Here is a 17,983-nt window from a genome sequence, read left to right as displayed (position 1 = left end):
TGTAGAGACTGTATCTGGGGATATGTTTCAGGGTGTAATATATGAAGTGATATGATAGCATGTCCTCCAGCACACAGCTGGCTAGCTGCAGGTCTCGGCCGTGCACTGGCTGCCACCAGTACATGGAGTTTCCCTCAGAACAGGGGCCTCTCATCCTGGCTCAAAGCCAAAGTCACTAACCTCCCCCCCCATTAAACTGAATGACCCTCCAGCAGCAGCGCCTCATCTGCATAGTCCCTCCCAGTCATTGGGCTTTCACCGCCTGAGCGGCAGTTAGCCAATCACCTCGCGGAGGGGCGTTTCCCGCTAATCAGCCGGCTGCGGTGTCCGTGCGCTCCGGTGACGTCACGCATGTCGCTGTCATCCTAGAGGTGGTGCACGCTTTCCATTATAAATAGCTAATATGAGTTTTTTCTCATTTCCACGAATAGTCGTGCGAATGAGGCCTCGGGGCAGGCGCTATAATAGATACAGCAGGAGCTTCAGCCGCACTAGGGTGGCCATCCACACTGTGATAGAGGAGAGCAAAGCTGCGCACTTACCTTACTAAGTAACCTAGTGCGCTAGTGCGGGGTGGTGTATAGTGAGAGAGTGTAATATTATAGATTATTATAGACACATAGCTGTATAACACTATTACTGTATCTACTCAGCGCTGTGCATCCAGTGTGACGTCATAGATCTCTGCCGCAGCGGCCATGGCGAATGGTGAGTGATGTGCTGGGTGCAGGGGGCATCATGTGCTTGGCATTCTGGCATCTGACCTTTTACTGACCTGGCTCCTCTGTGTCCTCTGGCATGTGCCAAAGGGGACAACTCTCCTCCAGTGGAAAAGTTTTAATGTCCCAGAAAACTTTCTCTGTTCAAATATTTATTATTGTATTTTTACATTTCAGGAAAAAGAAATATATATTTGTACCAGTAGGAAAAGGTGACTGCCAACTTGTCACTGGGATTAGGAGTCAGAGCCCTGTCTATATCTTCAGAAAATGTCATATAGAAATATTATATAAGTTACTGAAGATAAGTTCAGGACATTGCACATCTACATGTGCACCTACAATACCAAGGACATTAACCCTATGTTTTGCCTGATGCTGACAGCAATGTCTACTGTCAACATGAATTTTAAGTAACAAACTTTAAACTTGTGCTGTGATTGGTCGTCTTGTGTGGGTGGAGCTCCAGCTGTGCGCAACATGTGCTCTTCGCTATAGTGCTTCTTCTTAACAAACAGGGTTTATATTGCAATTACAGTAAAATAGTATATGATTGCCTACCCCCAGTTGTGTATGAATAGGGGTGAATAGATGGGACTTGATGCTACTCTGTTTTATCATATTTACATTAATGCTTCTAGAGGGTGACATAACAAAGCTGATGTAAGTACACTGTATACTTCAGTTTCCTGCTCTGCAGTTTATTTCCATTGTGTATCACACCATATGACATCATGGATGTTTTCAGGAACTTGACATGGCTCTTATGATTCCAGTTAAGGGACTTCTAGTTTATTGTAGTGTATTATGTGATATGAGCATAATCTGTGATCCCACTAGTGCTATAAAACTATAACCCCCAGAATTTTATGTATTATCACAAGCACAAGAGGGCTCCAGGATTTCATCTACTGGTCTTGGTGATAATCTCATCGCTTGTTTGTGACATGTTGAAAATGTCACATTATCCTGCAGCTGTTGTCAACCACTGGAAACGTGTCCTGGTTGCTGGCAGTGCCACCTGAGCTCTGGCTGGAGACTGGCATTCCTATTGTTTGCCTTGGCAGCATTCGAGAGATAAAATAATAAATCCCTTGCAGTGCGGGTTCTGATTGTCTTCCTCTTATCTTCCACATTCATGAGCTCCTGGAATGTGTGCATGAGGAGAGCAGCTGGGCCTCTTTCTTGGAACTTGTGTTGTGTCATGACTGTAAATTCATTATACAGGTCTAGGCTTTTTACTGTATATCCAACCATAAGGACATGTGCCCACAGGACTGATTGTCTGTCAAGAATCAAATGCTGCAAGTTATCTTGTGATTTCGCTTTGCAAAAACTCCTCAGCATATAAAATTACATGTCACAAATTAGAAATCTGCTTTGCAGGACAATTTGTGCCCTTTATTCTGTGCAGATCTTTTGCTTGGCTTGTGGATGAAAGTTTTGCTGCTACTATGATGTTCTGCACAGTCATTCTTCAGTGTTTCTGTCCCATATGAGACACTGTTTTAACTTTTTCAACATTTAAAAAATTGTATGTGGGGGGGGGTCACATGGAATATATTTGTAATATTCCCTATTTATCAAATCTGTGTGCTTTTTTGGGAAGAAAACAAGAACTGTAAAGACCTCCTTAGCACCTCTTCAACAGAGCATTGCTAAGGAGAAGCAGTTATACCTGCTATGTGCACTGCATATCCATGACTCTTGCCATACATGGTCCGTGCCTGTCCTTGAATATGGTAAAACTCATAATGTAGCTCAATGACTGCAGTAATGTTTTATGCTAAAGTAGACAGAAGTTTTAATAAAATGAAAGGCTTGTTTTGATGGCTAGAAACTAAAATTAAACTTGCCATGGGTATCTCCATTATGAACATCATCGTCATAGATTATATAACCCATCTGATATGTATAGTGCAGGGTTAGGGGCACCTGTTGAGAGCGCACTATATTTCTTACCACTGTATTCTGAGCTTGGAGCCTTGGGCTACAGTTATTTAGGGATATATTTGGAATAGTTCTTGGTATAGTCACATACAGCCTGCTAACATTTTCCATCTTTCGTTGTAGAGGTGAGACAAACTATGACCCAGTTTTGGGAAGAGCATTCACGAGATGCAACAGTAGAAGAGATGATGCTCGACTCAAGTGCTGCACTCTTATCCAAAGAAGAGAAGCCGGAGATCATATCGTTGCTGCCATGCTTAGATGGGCTAAATGTCCTAGAGCTTGGGGCTGGCATTGGGTAAGATGAACAATTCAAGTCAATTGTTCATGACTTTGCTTCCCAATAAGATAATTGCATTTATAAAGCCTTGCATTTACGCTTTATTTTTCTCAGTCGTTACACGGGACACCTGGCCAAGTTGGCAAGCCAAGTCACTGCGGTGGACTTCATGCAGAACTTCATTGACAAGAATCGTGAGGATAATGGTTATCGTGGAAACATTACATTTCTACAAGCTGATGTCACTCTTTTGGACCTACCCAATGAGAGGTAGGTTCTAATATAAAATAAGTACAGCATCAAGGTGCTAGGAATAAGGCATATTCTCAGATTTAACTGTAAAATGGTTTTCTCTCTCTTTTTAGTTATGACTTCATTTTCTCAAATTGGCTCTTCATGTACCTGACTGATGAAGAATTGGCAGCCCTGACTCGAAAGATGTTGGGCTGGCTTAGACCTGGTGGTTATCTGTTCTTCAGGGAGTCTTGCTTTTTTCAGTCAGGTAAGGACAGTACCTGACATACATACACATCTGAAATTATTATCTTTGTTCAGAGAAACTGGGATATCAGAACTCTGGTTGCTCATCCTGTCTATGGCCAATCTTGGCCATATAAGGTGTTAAATTCAGAGGTTGCATTAATGACTGCACACGTGTCTATGACAATTGTACAGGCAATTTTACTCCTTCAAAAAAGCCTCATGCAGAGAAATGGACAGTATCTTCTTCCTGCTACAACCACCTCACCAGGTCATGTGAACGGAGCATCTATCGGGCCGAGAGCTGCGGCAGTGAAGGAACATGAGGCTGCAGCTCGCATCCCGATGGAAGGTCATTTAAAATGCCAGTTTTCATAAATTCCCCCCAACTGATATGCCCTATATGTTCCCTATATGTTATTAATGCAAAGACTTTCCTTTAATTATTTGGCTGCCCTTACCCTTCCTGATAAAATGAGTTTCCCTCTGAAATCTCAGAAGAATTCTGTCTTGCTTACAATATGGAAAGAAACTCAGAGTTGCAAAGAAGAAGTTCACAATGTGATATCACAATATTGGAATAGTACAATACATGCAAAGTTCAGGGATAGTAAACCATATCAAGTTGCTGGAAATCATGCATACCACTGGTATAATAAACGGCGATGGTGCTGCTGTAAAGCATATCACTAAATGCTATTTAGAGACCGTGTGAAAGATGGCAGATTATAGTCTTCTGTTTTTCTATCAGGTTCTTTTACACAGGAAAGTGATATGCATGTGTACTGTAGATTTGGTGTAGAATATACACTACAAAACTATTCTGGGCCCAGCCTGCTTATAAGAAAGGGACAGGGACTTTTTTAGACTACCAATAATAATTATTTTGCTTTACTTTGGATATGACCTTCTTCTGTTGCATAACTAAAACCACTAGGAGATGCAGGAGTTATTTATTTGTTCCTACAGAAATAACTTTGCACAAGAGTACAGCAAATAAAGACAAGTTGTAACGTGGTTCATTTTTGATGTTTACTTTAAAGACTGGTGACTCCTAGAAGAGCTGTTGCTTAGAAATGGAAAATTCCATTGTAATGTTCAAACACTATACTGTACATTTACAAGTATCTCCTATACACAGATCTGTTTGCTTCCTGCTCTAACCATAGTGCTGGGTGCAGTGACACTGCACTTTGCTGATCTGTTGGGATAGGACATATTATAGAGGGCAGAAAACCCCTTTAATGTTTTCTCATTTTTTTCCAAATTTATGTTGTACACTACATGTATTCTATATACTGTTAACTGCATTTTGTGTTAGTTTTTGACAGTAATAGAGTACATATCTGTATTGTACCAGGTCTAATTGGTATTCTAGAGTTATGATAGACATAATAATACTTGTGAATAACTGTGCCTACATTAATAGATACGGCTATTTGTTTTTAGGGGACTGTGAACGAACATTTAACCCTACAGTTTACCGGACACCTGCTCGATATAATCACCTACTTACATCAGTCACCTTAAAATCTGGAGACTATGGTTTTGAGATTGTGATGTCAAAGTCTGTACAGACCTATATTAAGGTGAGGTAACTATAGTCACTTCTTACTCAATTAAGGCCACTTTTAAACAACGTATATGGCGTCTGTATGCCAACTGTACGAAAGGCAGCTCGCATACGACCACCATATAAGTCCAGAGTGGTGTCTCGCTGTACTGTGCTGCTGCAAAAAAGATAGTGTGCTCTATCTTCCACCAAAAGTACGGCTTGGCAGCACACCTTCCTATGGAGAGGGGAGGGGTAAGGAGCTCTCGTCTCTCCACCTCTCCAACTAAATGTATGCTATGCCCGAGTCCTGGCGCAGGCATAGCATATGTTAGAGTGAAAGCAGCCTAACAAGTACATGCACCATTGCATGCCGCTTTACAGGCCAATACTGTCATGAGACCTGTGTGCAGCTGGAACCTATTTAAAGGGGTTTTCCCATTTCAGCAAATAAATGTTAATGTTTGTATAATGGAAAGTTATACGATTTTCCAATATACTTTCTGTATCAATTCCTAATTTTTCCTTTAACATAAAGTACAATGTGTCACGAGGAAACAGTCTCAAAATCTCCTGGATATGTTAAAGCGTTCCAGAGTGATAACCACTGAAAAAATGGGCCATGTCAGGCAGGTGCAAAATGGGCTGGTCATTAAGGGGACCCTAGAAGGTTGTATGTGAATTACCACCTTTTTGTATAGTAAGAGCTAACATTTTATTTTCTCTGGGGTTGTCTCTTTGTACTGACACCCCCTTGGTCATTATGAGCTTATTTACATATAAACCTTGATCTGTATCCTTTGAATAGGTGGAGGGAATATAAATTGGGCCACATCGATGTATTGCGCACAAATTTTGTGTTTCATTCAACAAAGGTCCCATGGTGTGTCTGGGCCACTGGACTTGGAAATAAGATCGTTTGAAAAAAAAAACACTTTCACATTATTACATACATAGTATGAATAATAATGGATTCATGGCCATTGGCGCTCATCTGGGGAGGGAGAGGAAGGCGAAGGGATGGGATGAGGGATTGTTTTTTTTTTTTTGTTTGTGTGTTGTTTTGTATAGGTTTTTAATCAAATCAAAAATATCTGATATACAACATATACATACTATATATTGTATGCTGCAGATAAAGAAGAACCAGAACCAGGTTTGTTGGATGTTGCAGAAGGTCAAACGGGATGCAGATGGACACCAAGGTTATATGACTTTCCAGCAGTTCCTTGATAACCAGCAATATTCTCGCAGAGGAATACTGAGATATGAGAAAATATTTGGGGATGGCTTTGTAAGCACTGGAGGGCTGGAAACCACTAGGGTAAGGCCAGTACATAGAATGGATATTAGGGGAATAGGACATAATCACTAAATCATACAAGGATTTACTTCTCTATATGTTTAACTTGCAGGAGTTTATTGCTATGCTAAACCTTGTCCCTGGTCAGCGAGTCATTGATGTGGGCTGTGGCATTGGTGGGGGAGACTTCTATATGGCCAAGGTATTACTACACTGTCATATTCATAGTCTCTGTTATGTCAGCAATGGTTGCACTTTTCCATACACGTTATAAATAATGTTTCTTTTTTAGACGTATGGGGTGGAAGTCCTAGGGATGGACCTGTCTTCTAACATGGTAGAAATTGCCATGGAGAGAGCTGTCAAGGAGAAGACTCCACTGGTGAGTTATGTAACTGAACTTGTCAGGGAAGACGGAGACTTGAAGCAGTGCTGAGGACTTAAACCTGACTGGATATCATTGTTCTAATGAGTTATGTAATTTCTAATTTTTACAGGTGCAGTTTGAAATAGGAGATGCCACAAAAAGGATCTTCCCTGAAGGATCTTTTGATGTGGTGTATAGCCGTGACACTATCCTGCACATTAATGACAAGGGATCACTCTTCAGGAAATTTTATGTAAGCCCACCCAAAAAAACAAGTATTTATTTTCCCTATAGAACAGCAGGTGAAACCTGTTTCTGCTACTGGGGTAATAGTGTAATGCAGACCTTTCAATCACCCTTAAAAATATATTATCCAAAAATAGAAATGCTATTTATGCAGTTTTCTTAACCTGATTATATATGGGCTTATGTAACATTAATTCCTAAAACGTGTGGGGACACAACAATATTTTACATTCTAGAAGTCATAATTTTTTTCCCCTGTAGATGACACAAGAAGAGAATCAAGAATAGGACCTGCTCTGAGTTTTTTTTTTTTTTTTTTTTTTTTTTTCTTTGGCTCAGATGGTCTGCTCACACACTGGATCTTGAAACCACGCTGTGTGTATGAGCCCGTACAAATACAGGGGGATAAGTACTAGCTGTTGAAACTGACAAGCTAACACACAGCCAAAAACAGCCGTGTGCAGAAGGCTTAAACAATATTAAACAATATTATATTAGTATAATTAAGAACTAAAATGTTACTGGCCCTTTAATCAGTCCATTGATATTCTCTGTGCGGTGCATACACAGGACAGAAGATGTCTGTCTGGGCAGGTCATGTGATCATCAATATTTTTGTCTGTAGTTAGTTAGTTGCAGTGGATCCAGTATGGCCAGTGTTGTGGTGCGACGTCATCTCAGTGGGACAATGTGCTGTGATGGCAGTTACACATCATTACTATGGTAACAGAGCAAGAAAGCTTATTGGATCATCACTGGGAGCAAAACATAAGAGGGAGGAGGAATTACTGAAAACAAAAGGATCATGGGACTTCTAGTGGCGGCCATCTTAGTGATAACGCCATCTGCTTTAGAAAGTCATAACATTTTTTGAATCATAAAATTAAACTATTTAAGCTCTATTTTGTTACTGACATTGAGTTTTGTTATATTCATTTATAGCATTATGGGTTTTTGTATCAGACATTCATACTCCTGGAATCCCCCTTTAAGTATGGCAGGCATTCTATTAGTACCTGTGTAAGACAGGATGTATGGACATGGATGCAGAATACATGATTAGTTGTAATCACTTAACATGCCTGTCCCTTAATTTTCTTCTTAAATGTGATTTTTCTTTTTATGTAGTCCTGGCTGAAACCTGGAGGGAAACTGCTGATCACAGATTACTGTTGTGGTGAGCGACCTTGGTCTCCAGTGTTTGAGGAATATGTGAAGCAGAGAGGTTATATTCTGTATACACCCGAGGAGTATGGCCAGGTAATTCTATTGACTTTTTATTTTGCTGAAAATACATATACAGGACTGCTTAACTGACACCTGTTAACTGAAAGCTGTTTTCAGTATTTATTTTCAAGCATTTTAATTTGCTTGAAAACAGGCATCTAAAGTTTTTAAAAAATATTTCTCTGCTAAACATACAGTGGGATACATTGTAGCCCTCCATTGTAGTGTTATGTTGTTTAAGCATAGAAAATGAGGTATTAGCATAGCCTTACCCTGCCATGGCTTCCGGCTTTAGCTTTGCATTGGCCTTCTGTTTATACACTCCCATGTTCAGTATCAAGGGACCAATGGTGGCCAAACGATGGACTCTTGTTTCCAGGGGACATTACTTGGCTCACAACACCATGGACTGCTGTGGCTATTGGTAGACTGATGGTACCAAAGGCTGGGGCAGGATAACTATGCTTTATTTCATGGGGTGTTTTACCAGCTGATGCTTTATAAGAATGTACAGGACTGTCTTGTTCTACTGTACCAACCTCCTGGATAAACAAATGTTACTACCGTATTTTTCTGACTATAAGGCGCACAAAAAATCCTTTGATTTTCTCAGAAATCAAAGGTGCGCCTTATAGTCCAGTGCGCCTTATATGAACCGTACTTACAGACAACAGCTGCCTTGAACTGTGCACAGGTCTGCCACCTGCTGGTCATTCATCCTTATAATCAGGTGCGCCTTATATAAACCTCGACATTTTAGCAGGCATTTATGGATGGTGTGCCTTGCAGTCCGAAAAATACGGTATAATGCTGTGTATATGAGGTCATGTAGTAGACTCACTCTTTGTAACCTTTCATGTCTTTACACAGTTTTTGCAGAAAGTTGGTTTTGTCAGCGTTCAGGCTCTGGATCGGACAGAACAGTTTGTCCAGGTTCTGAAGAAGGAGCTTGCACGTACACAAGAGATAAAGCAGGAATTCCTAGAGGTAATGGCCTAAAGTTAGGGGCTGTCTGTGTGCTTGACAGGAATCTTAGACTGATTTACACTGTCACTATTCCTTGCAGAGCTTTTCTGAAGAGGATTACAACTACATCATTGAAGGCTGGAATGAAAAGCTTCATCGCTGTAGTCTGGGTGATCAGCGCTGGGGCCTATTCCTTGCTGAGAAACCACTGGACATCATGTCATAACTACTGGCTCCAGCTCCACAAACCTTGACCTTTACAGTTTTGCTAAAAATGTTTTTTTTTTTTTAATGTTAACTTTGTATTCCTAGAAATAATGATGACACGGTTATCTTATTTTGCCATATTTTGTTGTGGCTGTGAATTATTCCAGCTGCATGAAACGTATGTTGAGGACTCATGCACATAGCTGTACGAGTAATAAAGGCCTGGGTTGTAGGGATCCAAAGCACCGCAACAGGTGACACCTGGTAATGCAGCTCATGCCCATTTATGTGAACTGCAATAAAGAAACAACCCATGGGATGTATATGGCAGAACATGGACCTGCAAAGGATAAGGAAATCCTAGGTGCATAAATCTTAAAAATTTATTGTTTTATTAAGGTCTAATAACAGTATCACTATAAGTGCTAAACCACATGATTTAATGTGGTGTTATCGCTGCTATTAGGTAGGTTGTTCTATACAATGTGTAGAAAATATCCACCAACGCATTACACCTGACCACTAAGGGAAAAAACTGTGGCAAACTGCCATGTCAGGACAAGGGATTTTATAAAAGGAACATGCGAAAAGTTTAGTATGAACATACAGCAGAAGTATTACCATAGTTTAGTATGGTAACTGTTTATTTTCAGCATACATGGGAAATTTTCCCCATCGAGAACCTTAAAGAGAACCTGTCAGCAGAAATGAACCTTCTAAACCACTACCATGTTCCTTATTTGGCCCAGTGTGGTGGCTTCATCCTGCAAAATGCCTTTTCTGCTGTGTCCAGGGACGTCTAAGGTCCAGGTAGGGGTTCATGCGGTTTGATTTTGTTGACAGGTTCCCTTTAAGCTATGCATAGACTCATCGGGAAACTCAAAAAATGTGTGTAAAATGTTATTTATCACAGATATTTGTTCTATACGTTATAAGAAATTGCAGTATTGAAATCCAAAGGCATGTTATGGAAGTGTATGTCAATAATACACCTGTTTTATTGTGAATAAAGGTACTTTGTCACAAATTCTGTGTGTAACAGTACTATAAATACATATTTATTCTGTATTCAGTGTGAAACTATAAAATATGAGTTATAACTATTTCTAGAGAAGGGCAGGGATCCCAGATATCAAATCTCCACCTGTTAGGATTATACCGACAATGGCACTTATTAGCTGCTGATCAAAAATCCATGAGCAAGGCCTCATGCACATGTGAAGGACCCCGTGCTAGCTGCTTTTTATGTGAAAAAATACATTTCTGCCATTTTCTTGTGTTCTTGGATCTTACGGCTTTCATTGTGTGCCCCAAATAAATATATATAATTTTTTTTTTTTTTTTTTTTTTTTTGCACGATCACTGGGATAGCAAACTTATACCGGTTTTATAATGGTTTCATACATTTACAAAAATGAAAGACTCCTGTATAAAAAAAAAAAAAAAACCAAAATTTCCAGGTCCCACTTGAAGGATGCCCATTGACCTCTGCAGGGACAGGAAGAAGAGAGGTAAAAAGACCCCTCCTGCCAGTGTTCTTCCTGTCCCTACACTGGTCTGGTCAAGAGAGGTGCCCTCAGGGAGGAGTAGGGTGGGGGACACAAAGTTCTGGATAACTCACAGGCCACACCCTCAATGAGTGACGAAATCCCTGCGTATGCAGCATTCTTGGTCGGCTCCGGCCCTCCCTGTAATCTCCTAGAGCCTGATGCCGCACAACCAGTGGGCACAAGTTCACTGTGTCCGGAAGTTGCGCTGTGAGAGCGCAGAGCATTACTGGAAGCTGAGACACAACCAGGAGCTACACCCTTAAGGGAATGAGTTCACCGCGCTCTATCACTATGATCAGGGTCTCTCTGTATGTTTTTACGGCATCTACTCCCTGCCGGCCAACCCAGGCAACCATGGCTGATATGGGGCCCTTCCACCGGCCAGTCTGTGTAAGTGGGTTTTTGGGGTGGTTCTATGCACTATAGTTTTATGCTGTGAACACCAGATGTAGTGTCCTTATTTGCCTTCCCCAGGAAAAAGACCAGGGGTCTAAGGAGAAAGGCAAGGAGGATAAATGGGAAAAGGCTAGCAGGCCAGAGAAACCTAAGAAAGTAGAGAAATCTGAAGACTAAAACGGCAAATAAATGTAACATGTGCTATCATTCAATGCCTGATTTGTATTGATAACTTTATGAGAGAACAAGCTAAATGGACAAGCTAAAATCTTTCATAGAAGAGAATGTGGGTTCTTCAGCAGCAGCTGCTACCATGAAAAAACCCTTCATGTAATAAACCAAGACTTGACCCAGAATCGTCAATCTCTCAGGACCAGGACAATGGGGCATATTTATCAGGAGCGGAGGGGGAAGCCTCTTGATGTATCCCGCTGCGAATATGCAGCGGCGGGGCTATCATACGCTGGCGCACGAGCACCAGCGTATGATAACTATGCCCCAATGACTCTAAAACACTGTCATGTTCAGTTATGACTGAAGACCTTGTCAGCCTCTCTGGAGCTTGTCACTTTGACAGCCCCAGACTCAAAACCCATATTCCAGATGGAAGATTGGGTAAATTTACTTAGATGCATTCCACACTTGCGTTGCAGATCACGTCAGAGTCTGATCAGGGTGCGATCAGGGTTTGGTCAGTGAAAAACAGATTTTTTTCATCAGCGTTCAAACAGTTTTCAGTTAGAGTTTGTTCAGTGTCTCAGTTTTTCACGTGCGTTTTCAATGCATTTTTCAGGCGCAGATAACACGCGTGAACAGGACTGAGCTCTATCTTTTCTATGGCAATTGATGTGTGAAAAACATGCACTTGCATTGTATTGTGTGTGTGTGTGTGTGTGTGTGTGTGTGTGTGTGTGGTTAATGGGTGACATCCACTCAAAAACCAAGCTGTGCAGCATTCCCTTTGCTGGGGTGTTCATCTTTGGATCTTGAGTCTGACTACCAGGGACTTTCTTCCAGTGTCACCAAAACCCCAAAGGGAAGTAGGAAACCGGTATCATTTGCGTTTTATCACCAAATTTGGAAATTAGACCAAATATCCTCAAGAAGGTCCCTACCTGGGATCTACCTATTGTAAACGCCTTGACTAAGGAACCATTTGAACCTATTGAAAAGACAAGTATCAGGAACTTAACCCTAAAACTAGCCTGTATGGGGCGAGCTGCAGGCTATCGTAATAAAAGAATGGGAATGGCACTTGCTGGACTTAAGACGAATAGTTATTAAATACCTACAGTCTTGGCCTATTGACCATAACCTCCTTGTTCAATTTAAAGGGAACCTGTCACCAGGAGAGCCATTTTTAGCACTCCCCCAGTCCCCACAGAGCATAGTACATACACTGCCAAAGTGTTTTTGTATAAAAAATTGGTTTTACAGAAAAAAAGATATGTTATATTGTACCTTTCATTAGCATCTGCTGTGTGACTAGGCAGTTGCAGTTGCCCTTGGGAAACATGTGACCTTTCAAATATATGAATAACTCCCCTCACTCAGGATTGGCTGTAGAGGAGGAGGGGGCGTCGCTAAGCCAAGTGATGGGTGTTTTCATATATTTGAAAAGGTCACATGGAGTAGCTGTTCCCCAAGGGTGGGGAGGAACTGCTCCTTTCCAGACCCTCCCATTTGGCAACTGCCTAGTCACACAGCACATGGTACTGAAAGGTACAATATAACATATCTTTTTTTCTGTAAAACCAATTTTTAATACAAAAACACTTTGGCAGCGTATGTACTATGCTCTGTGGAGACTGGGGGAGTGCTAAAAATGGCTCTCCTGGTGACAGGTTCCCTGTAAGGGGAGAAATAAGGGGGGGAAAGGTGTCAAAAGCAACTATTGCTCGGTGGCTGAAAATGGCGATTTACTCTTGTTATGAACTACAAGGGAAAGAGAGATTCACGGGAGCAGAGGTGTCTGTGGCATGCTGCCCTGAGAGAACACCAGGCCCAAGTAGACATCCAGCAGGCCCAAGCAGACATCCAGCCACGAAAAAAGGCTAGGTGCCGTTGGCGGATGTTGCACTAGCACCGATTGTGGATGTTACTGGTGGGTGTTTGCTGCAATATGCAGCAAACGCCCACCTCGTATGTAGAGGGCTCAGCCTGTGAGCCATCACCATAGAGCGACAGCCAACATGCGAAGGGGTTAAATAGGTGTTCTCATATCTTTTGTCACAAACAACTTCAGATCAACCAACCAATCACTGAAATCACACGTCACACACAGTAGGGCACATTTACTTACCTGGTCCGAGGAGTTCACGGAAAGTGCATTGTCCGACGATCCTGCACTCTGCCGCGATTCGCTAAGATCATGCGCCCAATATCTTCATGTGTCGCTTACCCGCTCAGGTCCGACGGAGTTCACCTTCTTATTCCTGGTGTATGTAAGTGCTTGATCTTGCGGCACAATTTGAAAGTTAAATCCCGCGCTCAGCCCGAATCGGTCAGATCGTCTGACGGCACGCCCTCCGATTTCTGTCGTAATCCGATTGCGTGCAACACAATTCCAAATTAAATACCTGTCACAGCAGCGCAAATCCGACGAAAGTGCGGCCGCAGACCTTTAGTAAATAAGCCCCAGTGTGCTTAGTAGAATTGTGTTTTGGAACTTCATAATGGCTAATACTGCATTTAATCTCTCCCCCAAAATTCAGTTTATTATTGATGTGAAAGGAATACTTCTGACAGTGAAATTGTTACGGCTGCCTCCAGAGCCAAGCTCATTATGATGTGTGGCTATATGGTGGCACATGCAGTCTTTTATCTTATGCAAATAAGTTAAAGGGTAGCCATCTTAAATTTCAGCTTCAGATTTTCCCTTTTCAAACGCTGTCCCATCCCTAAAGAGGGAGATGAAAGCGTACAAAGATGAAGCACAAAGTGGTCCTGAAATGATCTACATGTCTTTTTTTTTTTTAAGAATCTGTAGTGGATTGATCCATCTGTCTCATGTTAAGCCTACATTCACACTACCATAGGGGGACCTTTGTAAGGCCGCAAGTTTGCAGCCTTACATATATCCCCCATAGGCTGTTAATAGGCGCACGGAGCAATACGTTGCAGCACACGTGCATCGCCATTCCTCCTCTCCATCGTGGCAAACATATGCCCGTCCACCTACATCCCGGCAGGCATACGTTTGTGTGAATTTAGCCTAATACTTTTAAAATCTGTAAACATGAATGTCACATTGAAGTGCTGTAGTGTCATTTCCAAGACAGCAGATGGCACTAGAACCCTAACCTAGCCAAGTCTAATTAGAAAGGAAGGAAAATGATGTCACCTAGAAGTTGGATGACGATTGAATAGTAGAAGACTCAGGGGATCTTTCTAGAACTATGTAAGCCAACGTCTCAAAATTAGTTTTTACTTAGGACAATTCATTGCTAAGTGTCAAAAACTCATAGGTAAACAAAGGACAAGGAAGAATCAGTTATCTCTAGGCCAAATCTACGTCTATAGTGTCAACTTTTCCAACAGGGCATATTGTTGCCCAAGGTGAACAAACAAATTTAAGCCCCTCTGACATAGAAGCTGTAAAATCCCATCAACAAAATGGTGAAAACAGGGACAATTTTAGCCAGCAGTAAATACAGTGCACATAATATTTTTTTAATAGAAGTGGGACCAGCGCATTGTATGAATATATAGTTCCAACTGCTTATTTATTTCATATTCTGTGCTGTCTACTGCAAAGCTGGAAAAAAGTTTTAAATGTGGTGAAAGTTACAAAAATGCAGCTTTACTATTCCCTAGCAGGTTTTGCTTAAAGCGGTTGTCACAGATCCTAATAAAATTACACATGTGGCCTCGGACACCTGATAGGTGTCGTTTAAAGTCCTTTCATGTGCCGTACAGATTACAAATCCCCTTATTATTTTGGTCGGTATAATAATAACAAAGTTTCATTATGTCTGAATACAAAAATGTTTTAAAAAAATAGTCGTTGTGTCTCCGTATTCTGACGCCCGGAACTTTCAAACTTCGGTCTATGGAGCAGGAAAAGGCGGCATTTTTTGTGGCATGAGATTTTTTATTGATACCACTTTGAGAACTGTACAACCTTTTAATAACTTTTAATTCCAACTTTATGGATGGAAAAATGTATCTGTTAATCATTGTTATATTTTAATCTCCATTGTGGGAGACATTCCTAGCATGTTTGTTTTTATTCATGTATTCATTTACACTGATTATGTGATATTATTATTATCTGATACTTCCTTGAACAGCAGTAAATTTGAATAAGCAGTGAAATTGTCACTGAAATGGGTGCTTACAGGCCACGACCTCCACACACACTGCAGATCAAAATTTGAGAAACAATCTATTTCCTAAATGTCAAGGTCATTGTGTAGTCCTATGTGAATATACAGGCGGTCCTCTACTTAAGAACACTCGACTTACATATGACCCCTAGTTACAAACGGACCTCTGGATATTGGTAATTTATTGTACTTTAGTTCTAGGCTACAATAAACAGCTGTAACAGTTATCAAATGTGTCTGTAATGAAGCTTTAGTGTTAATATTGATTCTTATGACGACCCAACATTTTTAAAATCCAATTGTCACAGAGACCAAAAAAGTTCTTTCTGGGATTACAATGATAAAATATACAGTTCCGACTTACATACAAATTCAACTTAAGAACAAACCTACAGACCCTATCTTGTATGTAACCCGGGCACTGCCTGTATCCTATGATATCAATAGTGTAAAAGCAGTATTTTAACCTTATTTTATAAATCGTATATATTCTAAAGCACAGAATAAAAATCTAAATGAGATAAATGTAAAAGAACAATGATCAAAATTAGAGAACGCTTTTTAGAAACCTGCTAGTTATTGGTGTTAACCCCTTAAGGAGCAGGCCCTTTTTCGTTTTTGCATCTTTATTTTTCACTCCCCACCTTCAAAAATCTATAACTTTTTTATTTTTCCATGTTAAAAGCTGTGTGAATGATTGTTTTCTAAGGTGCAATATAGGGAATAAGGATGGCACTCACCAGACTGTAGATGTGGATAAATTTCTTCTTTTATTGCATCAAGTACAAATACTCACAGACATAAGTGCAAGGGAGGGAGTGGGAGCTGAATACCCCTGAGAGGGCAACGGCCGTTTCACGCTGTGCTGCGCTTCTTCCGGCCCCAAGATTAAAAGCCGTAGGGTTTTTAAATGCTGACAGACATCATGAGCACGCCTCCATGGGGCGTGTCTTATTACCAGGCAGTTCAGTAACAGGCTAATGGCACCCTAAACTCTAAACCAATCCAAGGGCGATTTGCCCACATGGGTACAAACAGCTGGGCTTACCTCTATGTGTTTGGTCGCTGCACCTGTCGCATAGTGACGTATCCTCCACGTTTCTGCGGGTCCCGGCGGGCGCCCAGCCTATTCGTCCATGAGACGGACTGAGGCCCCGCCCCTTCCGGGATTCCCCACGTGGGGTGTGTCACGTGGACGGACTGTTTGTCTCACTTCCCTTTTCTCTGCCCCGATCATGTGACTCGTTGCCTTGGAAACAAGGCACGGTGTCACTACATCGCGGGAGTCGAGGGGTTCTATTGACGCTGTCCGAAGCCAGCGAGCAAACCACACGACACATTGGAACGAGGTATGTAAGTAAGTATAAAAGAGTTGGGGTGTGCCATACGCATAGCCTAAAATTAACAACTATATGGCAAGCTGCATTACATAACCCTAAAAAAACGGCATCTATTAAAAACAAAAAGGTGAAAAACACCTGCAATAATCACATTTCACATAAAATACAGTGTAAATCATCGAATATCTTAATGCTGTACATAAACTTTATTCTTCTAACTCTTATCTTACTGAGTATACCCCTATGCAGGCTGAGGGGAGCACTATCTGTTGGGAATTATAAGAACACCCCCATATCGATTTTGTCGTTAAGTCCAACAGGACCCATGGCATTTGATCGAAGGATCCATCTGCTCTCGACCTGCAATAACAATCGTTGTCTGTCCCCTTCTATTTTTGGAGGTGGGACCACTTCTAGCCCTGCGAATCTGATGGAATTCACGTCGCCCCCATGTTCTTCCCTAATGTGTTGAATCAACCGCGGGGCTCCTACTCCTGATTTTATGGACCCTAAATGTTCTCTAACCCTCAGGTATAAGTTTCTTATGGTTTTACCGATGTAAAATCTGCGACAATTGCAGATCAGGATGTACACTACATAACTTGTTTTGCAGTTAATGAAACTTTTTACCTGTACCTCCAGGCCACCAAAAGACACCACCTTGCTATTAAGATTATACGGACAACATTTGCAATGACCACATTTAAAATTCCCTGTGAGCGGGTTGTTCTCAAGCCAGTTTCTTTTTTTCCCTGAGTTAAGGGCACTGTTGACAAGTTAAGATCTGATCGATCTGCCTCTCCGGAAGCTGATGAGGGGTCCCCCCTCCGCTACCTCAGCGAGCTGTCATTCTCTATCAAATGCCAGTTGTCTCTCATGGCCTTCTTTATGGTGTCTGCCAGGGGGGGAGAAGTCAAATGAGAAGGTAAATCTTTCCCTCTCCTTTTTCTTATCTCTGGTTCTCAGGAGTTCTTTTTGGTCCTTGCTCCTCACCTTTTCGTATGCCTGGTTGAGTATTTTTTCCGGGTATCCCCTTTTTAGTAATCTCTCTTTAAGTTCTCTGGCTTGTAAT

The 17,983-nt window shown here is 41.4% G+C and overlaps 1 protein-coding gene across 2 annotated transcripts; it reads left to right on the top strand.

The window, feature by feature from the left end:
* Positions 1-246: 246 nt before the first annotated feature.
* Positions 247-10,330, top strand: LOC140070888 (uncharacterized). Of its 2 annotated transcripts, none has more exons than XM_072117925.1 (12): positions 247-371; positions 2,793-2,967; positions 3,064-3,219; positions 3,315-3,451; positions 4,879-5,018; positions 6,117-6,305; positions 6,397-6,486; positions 6,577-6,666; positions 6,782-6,904; positions 8,026-8,157; positions 8,995-9,111; positions 9,191-10,330. In XM_072117925.1, exons 2-12 carry the CDS (start codon positions 2,807-2,809, stop codon positions 9,314-9,316), a joined length of 1,461 nt encoding a protein of 486 aa, XP_071974026.1. In that variant the 5' UTR covers positions 247-371; positions 2,793-2,806; the 3' UTR covers positions 9,317-10,330. The 2 variants fall into 2 exon arrangements, with proteins under 2 accessions (XP_071974026.1, XP_071974025.1); XM_072117924.1 differs by lacking the exon at positions 247-371 and adding an exon at positions 566-708 and having other exon boundaries at positions 9,191-10,329.
* Positions 10,331-17,983: the final 7,653 nt, after the last annotated feature.

The sequence above is a fragment of the Engystomops pustulosus genome, chromosome 7 (genome assembly GCF_040894005.1).
Source record: "Engystomops pustulosus chromosome 7, aEngPut4.maternal, whole genome shotgun sequence".
NCBI classification, from domain to species: Eukaryota; Metazoa; Chordata; class Amphibia; order Anura; family Leptodactylidae; genus Engystomops; species Engystomops pustulosus.
This window is presented reverse-complemented; position numbering and strand designations above follow the sequence as displayed.